The sequence below is a fragment of the Cavia porcellus genome, unplaced genomic scaffold, assembly GCF_034190915.1.
Source record: "Cavia porcellus strain 051 isolate PalLab524CR breed Dunkin Hartley unplaced genomic scaffold, mCavPor4.1 scaffold_17, whole genome shotgun sequence".
Lineage (NCBI taxonomy): Eukaryota > Metazoa > Chordata > Mammalia > Rodentia > Caviidae > Cavia > Cavia porcellus.
Window position 1 is genome coordinate 66,444,782 of NW_026947500.1, and position 10,114 is coordinate 66,454,895.

The 10,114-nt window shown below is 46.2% G+C and overlaps 1 protein-coding gene and 1 pseudogene across 1 annotated transcript; one reads left to right on the plus strand and one right to left on the minus strand.

Moving 5' to 3' along the window:
• Positions 1–2,703: 2,703 nt before the first annotated feature.
• LOC134471152 (olfactory receptor 7A17-like) lies at positions 2,704–3,660 on the plus strand. The gene has a single exon (XM_063229128.1). It carries the CDS (start codon positions 2,704–2,706, stop codon positions 3,658–3,660), a length of 957 nt encoding a protein of 318 aa, XP_063085198.1.
• A 3,988-nt stretch (positions 3,661–7,648) lies between these two features.
• On the minus strand, positions 7,649–9,463 carry LOC100731456 (olfactory receptor 7A10-like; annotated as a pseudogene).
• Between the last annotated feature and the right edge of the window lie 651 nt (positions 9,464–10,114).

Genomic DNA, 10,114 nt, shown 5'->3' on the forward strand with positions numbered 1-10,114 from the left:
GATACACACGAGTCCTCCAGACAAACGCGGAACGGACAGAGGAGCTCTGTCTTCATTTCTTATGAAATGCTTAAAACCAGAAGCTCTTCGTCCGTTTTTCTCTTGTGAATGGTTGGCTTATTCCTTTTGCCCACTTTTCTCCTGAGCTGTTCAGTCTGTAGACGCTGGACACTAAAAGCACAGTAGAACCGTTTCTCCTGGAAACCTTTGTTGCTGCCCTTTGTCTCTGGTCCTGGGTTAAGGCGAGCGGGAAGGTTGCACAGCTGAGGAGGGGCTTCCTGCTCCCGCCCTCCCAGGAGTCCCCTGAATCTTAACACCGTTTTAATCCCTCAGGTTCATTCCGTTCTGTGTGCTCTGTTGGTTGAGTGGATGTTTTATGCTTTTAAAATGTTTCTGTAGACAGAGGGCAAACCACAGCCCTCTGGAATGGAAAATGAATGGAAATTCATCTGATGGCGACAGCTTGCTGAATGTCAGTCCCTCTGTAATATGTAATATGTGCCCGGTGTGAGAAAACCGTGTTATTTACACAGGAGTCCTCACTGTGATTCCTGCATCTAAGCCTGATGTGCTCAGTGTGTGTGTGTGTGTGTGTGTGTGTGTGTGTGTGTGTGTGTGTGTGTGTGAACTAGTAACTCAGGAGTGAGTGCAGGCTTCCGAGGAGAGGGGCTGGTCCACCCTTCACAAACAGAAGCCAGAACCGAAGGCAGCACGGGAGGTAACCAAGGGCGTATGTCAGAGCCTGGGGGATTTTGACTCTACCAATCAAAGCAAACATTACAGCAGCTGGAAAGAGAGCCGCCTCTTGTCCTGAACTTTCAGCAGCAATAAGGCTGCACACTGTTCTGGGTGCCAGGAGTCAAAAGCAGGAGTTGGGTGCAGGAGTGAAGGCCTCAGGCACCCCAATAAACACCAGCACAGACCCACACCTGCGACCTTTTTCTCTCCCAGAGACGAGGTCTCGCTTGCAGCAGAGCTGGCCTCTCACCCTGGAATCAGTGACCTTTCCACTTCCACGTCCAGTGGAGGAGCAGACGCCTCTGCACACAGGTCAGTCCTCGTTCTGTGTCACAGGTGGCCCCTCTCACTCCCTGGTCACAGGGCTTCCTTGTTAGTGATGAGCTCCTGAGAGAAGCATCTTCTCCAGCGCCTTTGACCCTCTGCTCCTCCTGGGAGCAGTGCACAGCCCCCGAAGCCCTCCTGCTCCCCACCTGTCTTTCTGGGTGTTTCTGTGCAAATGTCACTTTGTCCCTGGTCTTCTGGGAATAATCAGCAAACACAGAACCCCACCAACTCTCCTTTCCATCTGTTTTCACCACATTTTCTACAATTGGATCTTGAAGCGTCCTGTAACCAACATGCATTACAGGGGTGATCCCCACGGTAGAGCTACTGGGAGGTGGTACAGTGGGTGGAGATGGGCTTCGGGAGAGGTCTTTATACTCCTAGGGGGGCACATCCTTGAAGGAGACTTCAGACCTGCAGCCCACTTTCCACTTTCTTTTCCCTCCTGCTCATGATGTGGTGTGGATATTCTCTCCCATTCACTCCTGCTGAGAATTCTGTGCTTCCCAGTGTTGTGGGGCCAGCGCGTCATTCAAAACCCTAGCCAGCATCATCTTCTCTCTTTACAAGCTGACTGTTCCTGGGAAAAGGTCAGGAAAACAGCACTTAGCATCATCAGACATAAGAGTTTTACAAAACTGTTTATACCCCGTCTATCATTTTACTGTAGAGATTTTGCTTTCCTTCATTGTTTTTTTAACCTTCTCTTATTTTGAAGGGAGTAAAATACAACAGGAAAAGACAGAATAAAGCCAATTGAGACAATGCAGTGAAATTGTTCCACAACTTTAGAGCAGGATACGGGGATAACAGGAATAGGTACCATAGTATATCTCCTTATCTTCACAATAGTTGTTCTTTCAATCAGGTACAACAAAATCATACCAAATACAGAACATTATAAAACCTATCAAAACAGAGTATTGAATAGAGCCATGCAATTAATCAAAACAAAGCAAAACAGTGATAACAATATTTGCCTTCAAAGAGATGGTAGAAGGAAATCCCCCGTGTTTGCTGTATTGCATGTGGTCAACCTCCAAAGAGGTGCGCAGACCTCTGGCTCTTGTTTGCTAACCTGGCGGGGATGTTTGATTCTCAGCCCACACACCGGTAGGTTCACGGCTGCCTACCAGGGAGGCGAGCAGGTTCCTTTGTTTCCCAGCACCCTAAGTTCCAACATAGTGTGGATCTTGGGAGATGCTGGCTGTTCTCTCCCTGGGGCATGCACCTCTTGCTGGAGCCATGGCTCCTTCATTGTTCATTGATTTTCGACACAATGCCTTGAACATGGGCCATTGTCAATTTATATTCCTCAAACATATGTTTTTTTCAATAAATTCTTACAATATTGACACTTTGCTCATGAGATAGAACTTCTTAATGAGACATTATACTGTAGCTGGAATCTGCTAAAGGGTAAAAATCTATGCAAAACACAGAAATTATTTTCCTGACTCTAGGAGATCTGGATGGAAGTGTAGCTCAGTAGCAAGAGCCCCTAACTTGCAAGTGAGAGGCCCTGAGTTCTACCCACCTTAGTGCAAAAAGGCTAACATTCATGGGAGGTGAGTCATGCATCCTTTGGTAATGCTGCTTTTCTCACTCCATTCTTATTTTGGAAGTTATACCCAAAGCATGGAACCAGGAAATGTTACGTGGCCTTCAGAATTTCTCCTTCTGGGACTCTCAGAGGATCCAGAGCTCCAACCCCTCATCTACGGGCTCTTCCTCTCCATGTACCTGACCACGGTGCTCGGGAACCTGCTCTTCCTCCTGGCCATCGTCTCCGACCCCCACCTGCACACGCCCATGTACTTCTTCCTCTCCAACCTGTCCTCTGTGGATGTGGGCTTCACCTCCACCACTGTGCCCAAGATGCTGGTGAACACCCAGACCCACAGCCAGCTCATTTCCTACGCAGGCTGCATCACCCAGATGTACTTTTGGATGCTTTTTTCAGGGCTGGACATCTTTCTGCTGACGGTGATGGCCTATGACCGCTACGTGGCCATCTGCTACCCCCTGCACTACACGGTTATCATGCACCGCTGGCTCTGTTTGTTGTCGGTTCTAGCCTGCTGGATCGTGGGTGTCCTGATTTCCCTGTTACACACCCTCATGGCTTTGCGTCTGTCCTTCTGCAGCCACTTGGAAATCCCACACTTCTTCTGTGAACTGGATCAGGTGGTCCACCGTGCCTGTTCTGACACCTTTCTCAATGACATGGCCATATATGTTACTGCAGTGCTGCTGGCTATCTGTCCCCTCGCTGGCATCCTGTTCTCTTACTCTAAGATAATTTCCTCCATACGTGCAGTTCCGTCAGCTCGGGGGAAGAACAAAGCATTTTCCACCTGCACCTCTCACCTCTCGGTGGTCTCCCTGTTTTACTGCATGCTCCTGGGCGTGTACCTGAGTTCTGCTGTCACCCAAGACTGGCGCTCTACTGCAGTCCCCTCGCTGATGTACACCGTGGTCACCCCCATGCTGAACCCCTTCATCTACAGTCTGAGGAACGAAGACATCAAGAGAGCGCTGAGAGGACTTCTTGGGAGGGCAACGAGCAGAGGACCAGCTGACCCGCCTCGGTAGAAATGCTTCTCATTTCGGGCCTCAAATTTTGGAGTCAGAATTTTGATCCTTTGATCAGATTGTGCAAGACGTTTTTCCCTTTACCGCCTGTAATTTCCATTTCTTTGATGTAGTTCTCTAGATAATTTAATTAAATCAATTTATTAAGTGTTCTCTTCTTTCTAGTGCCTTTTATTACTCCCCCAAACTTGTTCCCCTTCTTGGATCGGAAGTGTTTGGAAATTCTCATGTCTGCCCTGGAACAAAGCAGACTGCTTATGAAAAATTGTTATACAATAGCGTATCATGTTCAATTTATATCTTTTGTGTTCTACAGCAACTTTGAAGGATTTTGCTGTTAGTAGAGGACAATTATACTTGGCAATTAAAGTCAGCTACAAATTTGAATAAATTGATTGATTCCATATGACTTTAGAGTCTGGAATGACCTCTAATATGACCAATAAATTTTTGAAGTCGGTGAGTGTATTGCTTTGGAAAATGATTTTGAGTCTGTATTCTGTTCCTTCCCGGTGTATTGTGAAGCATTGTCCAGGTGAAGAGAATTTAATAATCTGACTTCACAGTTGGTTGGTACACATTATTGTTACACTGAGTTACCTTCTTTGTTCTGTTGGTCAGAATGTCTAGATCTGAATACAGATACTGTCCCTCACTCTAAATGAGAACCCTCATCAATATTATCCTGTATATATTCTTTTTTTCCCCCTTTCCAGTGCTGGTGATCAAACCCAGGGCTTCATGCATGCTAGCAGTGCCCTGTCACTGAGCTAACCCCGGCCCTATGCATCTCCTTTCCCCCAGGAATAGTCCAGTCTTTATGTTCTGGCTGACACAGGACTGTGTCTTCAGCCCAGTCGTGGGACTCAGAGTCACCCACTCCCTGTGCACACAGGCGTGTTCTTCCACCGTGTCTGGGGTGGAATCTCACTGCAGTCACCATGTAGTACAGTTACTTTAAATAAGCTGCATAGCAGGGTCATTATGAATCTTGTCACTAAATATACAAATAAATTTCAAGATTATTGGCGTATGGTTTTAATTATCCTCAGTTCCTTTTTCTTTTGATTATTGTATCACTTGACTATTGCTGTACAGGAAGCTGTGCTAAAATTCAGTAGTTAGGTGTGACACCATTTTCATCAAAAATGCAAGCGCACAGTTGGGGGCTCCTCTGACCACTGCTGGGCACCGCCCAAGTCTGAATCCAGGTGTGAGTTGCTACTTGGTGTTTTCAGGATCCTCCATGACATGGCAGGCAAATCTAGCGTTTCCCCTGAGCAAATGACTTCTGGCCAGTTTTTGACATTTCTGCACTGAGATTTGCTTTCAGGGCAGGCCTTCCCGGGATTCTGGTGCAGAGGTAAGTTTGGGGAGCCCTGTCCCAGGGCTTCGTTGCATCCCACACACTGTCCTTCCTTTTGCACAATCTCTGATGCCTGCTTTTGCAGTTTCTGTTCAAGGTCCACAAGAAGGAGAAGGCTCGAGACAGAAATTTGTGTGTATATACATATGAGAGCTAAGAGGAGTGCACCACAGACGGTGTTAGTTCTTGGAAGAGAACAGTTGGTGCTCCCAGGATTAGCCTTACTTTACGTGTCTGCATCTGGTAATCTAAGAACCCATTTGGAGGTCACAATATGCAATATTACACCTGTTATTAAATTCCCATCATCTGGATTTGAAAATCTATACTGTGACTGTTTAGGGTTTGTTGTTATTGTTGCTTATTTGTCTGTTTTGCTTTTTGTCTCTCTTTTCCAAGTATTTTTTCTATTAAATATGTAAATGAGGAAACTTTAAACAGAGAAAAAGAATGAAAAGTTTCTAACTCAAGAAAAATCTTTCAAGGCTTTGGCTCAAGCCAGATCTCCAGAGAAACACCGTGTTACTTAACCAGTTTTCCATCTCAGTTTATTTAGGGTGCTCCTGCATGGGTTGTCAAACAAATCTGGGGTGTGTGTGAGTGTGGGTGTGATGGCCCCTGGGAACGTCTATGATTAGTCAGAATGTCACCTTAACACACATAATCAGTTTCAAAACACAATTAGTTGAATGTTCCAGGCAAAATTGTGCAGACAGGATGGATTGCGGTCTTTATGAACCTAGCATTGTTTGACCTTCATAAAGAAGGGAAAGTACTCAGTGTCCTAAAAGAAAGTGACTGGGAATATGAAGTAATCTCAGTGGAGGAGAAAAGGAGGTAATTCCCACAGTGCAGTGGCATCCAGAGGGAGCTGGCGAGATGAGGGGCGGAGGGGGAGGTGCTCGGTTACTGCAGAAGTCTCCCTTCTACAGTTCTCATGTGTGCCATTTCCCTATTTGCCTCCCCAAAACAGAAAAAGCAGTAACAATGGAATCCAGAGGGTACTGTTTTCTTAGTAGTCCAAATTCCATTTATTTTATCACCCAGTATTTTAACATAGATGAGAAAAACAAACTCCATTGTAAGGACCTATATTGTACCACACTGTCTAGAAGGACGCAAGGGTACAGCACCATTTTTAATGGATGAAATCATTCACTTTTCCTTATTTGCTTTAACTGTAATAAAATATGTGAAGATTACTTTAAGCATAAGATAGGACAGTCTCTGTGTCTTAAAATATATAAAGGAAATAAGTTCAAAGGGGAAAAGAATGATGTCATAATCTCTACATGTCAAGAAAATCTTGTTCATGAATGTTTAATGTATCATTGATAATTCCTATGAAACTTTAATTTGGGGATAATTGTAGGTTAACATGCATATGGAAGAAATAAGCCAGACAGATCCATGAATCCTTTATTCAGTTTTCCCAACAGTAACATCTCATAACACTGTGGTACAATGTCACACCCAAGGTACAGACGCTGGTTACAGTCAACACACAGGACAGCTCTGCAGAGATGCTCAGCGCTGGCCTTTGGAGAGCCTCCCTGCTTTCTTCCCTTTCCTGTCCTTGACCTAAAAGAATCACCAATCTACTCCCCGTTCCCACACTGTTATGACAGCAGAAATGTCATCTAGCATTCAAAGCCCTCTGCCCCAGAGAAATGCAGGAGTCAGTATCTCTAGAGGCTTGTTTTGCTCATGGCTCTGGTCAGCGCTTTGGACATGAGCTGAAATAAAAGCCAGGTTCTGACTGTGAGAATCATGAGTTGGTCAGATCAAAGGCAGAATTCTGGTGCTCGATTGGGCCCTGGGGTGACCACAGTCAGCAGGAAAGCACTGTACGTATCACAATTGTTAGACAGAGGACTCTAGAACTAGCTCACCATAAAGACATGATTAAGACTGAAAGTCACAGATATGTCAACAAGCCGGGCTCACGGCTCTCTAACATATGCATGAGTCAAACACCATGTTGTCTCTCATAAATATGCATTGATATTAGGTAGTGCTATAAAAATAAAAATTATAAAAATTGTAAAAATTATAAAAACCCAAGTGACTAGGCATAAAATGCACTAGCATGTTGAAGTCCACATTATCAAAAAGAGCAGTTGAGGCACTGATACACACAGGCATGACTCCCGAAGAAGCAAAGTATTGACCTCAGCTTTAGATAAATTGCACCGGTTTCCAAGGTAACTTTTTCCATATATGAAGCAAATCCCGTCACGAGCTCTTCAGTAAAATGAAAGAAACATTATGCAATAAGAGATGCAATACAGGAAGAAGCTATCTTTAAGACATTCTTGCTGATGGGTCAGGTAAGTGAGAATTTCCAAATATTTCTGGTGCAATGTTGGGAATAACATTGGGAATTTCGAAAAGCAAAAGGAAAAAACCGTGAGCTATCAGAGCAGAAAATCTAAAAGCTCGAGTTGACTAAGTCACATGGGGGGGTTGGAATCGTAGAAAAGGCAAGTCTCGGGAGTAAATACTGTGAGCAGTTCCTATGCTCTTGATCTGATCTGTGAATCAGGTTTACACTTGAAGGCTTTCAAAGTCCTGCAGCCAAGAGCGTTGTCAGGCTCTGGGCAGAGTCTTCTTTTACAGGTTTTATCCAGAAAGTCTTTTTAGAGCTCTCTTGACCTCTTTATTCCTCAAGCTGTAGATGAAGGGATTCAGTGTACATCACCGAGGCTGATGCACATGAGTATGACTCCTGTGTGCAGAGCTAAGGTACACACCTAAGGCCGTGCAATAAAATAAGGAGACCACTGCGAGGTGAGATGCGCAGGTGGAAAAGGCTTTATGCCCCGCTGAGCTGAAGAGATGGCACACATGGAGGAGACGATCTTAGGGTAAGAGTACAGGATGCCAGCCGGGGAGCCAGTCCCCAACAGCACAGGTGCCAAGTGCACCACATGGTCATTGAGTACATTCTCAGCACAGGCAAGCTGGGCCACCTGACTGTTCACAGGAGAAGTGTGGCCCTTCCAGCTCCGTGCAAAAGGACAGACACAGCACCAAGAGGCTTTGGAATGAGGTGTGCAGGATGCTCGCCATCCAGGACACCAGCACCAGCACCACACAGAGCAATGGGTACATGACGACCATGTAACTCAGGGGGTGACAGATAGCCATGAGATGGTCATAGACCATGACACCCAGGCAGAAGTTGTCCAGCTCTGCAAAGAGCAAGAGAAAGCACATCTGGGCGATGCAGCCTGGGTAGCTGATAGCCTTGCTGTGGGTCTGGATGTTCACCAGCATCCTGGGGACGCTCGTGGAGGTGAGGCCGATGTCCACAGAGGACAGGTTGGAGAGGAAGAAGTACATGGGCGTGTGCAGGTGGGGGTCGGAGACGATGGCCAGGAGGATGAGCAGGTTCCCGAGCACCGTGGTCAGGTACATGGAGAGGAAGAGCCCGTAGACCAGGGGCTGCAGCTCTGGGTCCTCTGAGAGTCCCAGAAGCAGAAATTCTGAAGTTCTGGTGCTGTTTCCTGCTTCCTCATGGTGGGTGCAACACTGTAAGTAAAAGTCCACTTAGTAGGTGCCGTTGTGTGGATGGGTGGTAGTTTCAGGGAAAGCAGGTCGCATCAGTGCTCTGCACACAGATGCATGCTACCCATATAGTTGAAGTGCTCTTATTTACATGCTTATGTTTAGAGATAATTCTGTATGCTTTAATATCTCATACCCACAGGATTTGAAATTTCTGCTCAGCTCTACACCTTTCCCTATGAGGCCATGCGTTTCACAGTTTTAATGAGAAAGTACTTAATACATTTGTGTACTGGCCATGTTCCGACCCCTGTCTGTAAAATGATTCGCTCCTGCGGATAAACAAACATTCCTACTTCCCAGTCATGGACATAGAACACAGGGAGAGAAGAAAACCACATATCTATGACCTGTTTTCCGTGAAACTACCACCCAGCCATGCAATGGCATGTACTAAGTGGATTTTATTATCAATTACGCCTCAATAAAACTGCTTGAAAAAGAAATAGTCACAGAAGACCCCACGGGGTGAACACATCATGAAAACAATGCAGGTAGGTGTGGATAGGAGGTGTGTGTATGTGTGTGTGTCTGTGTGTTGCTCTCGATGAAACCTAGAATCTGGGGCATGCTAGGCTGTTCTTCTGCCACTGAGCTACACCTGAAAGTTCACAGTCAGGCAGGAATAGGTGACATGTGAACAGAAGCCAGGAGGCCACCTGTGGGAATTTTACCTGGCAGAGAGCAAAACCAGTGCAAATGCCCTGAGACACGTTCAGATTCTCGAGGCCATCAAGGAACCAGTGTGTGGAGGTCAGCGAGAGGGGCAGGGTGCTGAGAGACAGCAGACAGGGGCACTGAAGAGTGAGGTGCTGAGAATGCTGGACCCCAGGAACCCCTGTTTTGTGGTGCGCACTTCTTGCACATTGTTAATGTTTGTTTCAAAGGCATCCTGTGGACTCAGAGGGAAACTGCTCCCTGCCCTTCCTGGTTGACTTTTCCTCTGTGTTGTGAGAGTGACTCCAGGTCCTCCACTCTGAGGCTTGTGCTCTTGGGGGTGCACACTGCCACAGCACCCCGACATTCCCAGCACACCCACGGGGCCAGCACTGTGCACACTGGGAGCCCAGGGGACCAGGTAACTGCCCCTTTGCTGTGCCAGGCTGAGAATCTGCGCTCTGTAACTGTGCAGAATAATAAATAAGCAGGGAGACAAAGTTTGTTGCTTTTTTTTTCTAGTTTGCATTTGAAGAAACAAACGTCAAGAGACACAGAAATGAAAGGGAAGAGAGAAAGCCAGTGAGATAATAAACTCAGACGGAGCCCGAGGAAGCGGAAGGAAGCCAGTGTGTCTACGTTTCCAAAAACAAAAAAAGCCAAAAGACATAAAAGTATCCACGGTCACAGGCAGTGATGCCATCAGGCTTACAAAAGCCACATGGAAAGGTAGTCCCCAGACCAAAGGGACTCAAGGGACTCAACAAACAATCAACCATGGGGTACACAGACACCCCAGTAACAGCTAAGCGCGTTTAATGTGAGAGAGAAGCATTCCCTCCGCTTAGTCCATAGTTTCTG

Excerpts from the sequence above, each read along its gene's own strand:
- LOC134471152 (XM_063229128.1), top strand. The coding sequence starts at position 2,704 with ATGGAACCAGGAAATGTTACGTGGCCTTCAGAATTTCTCCTTCTGGGA.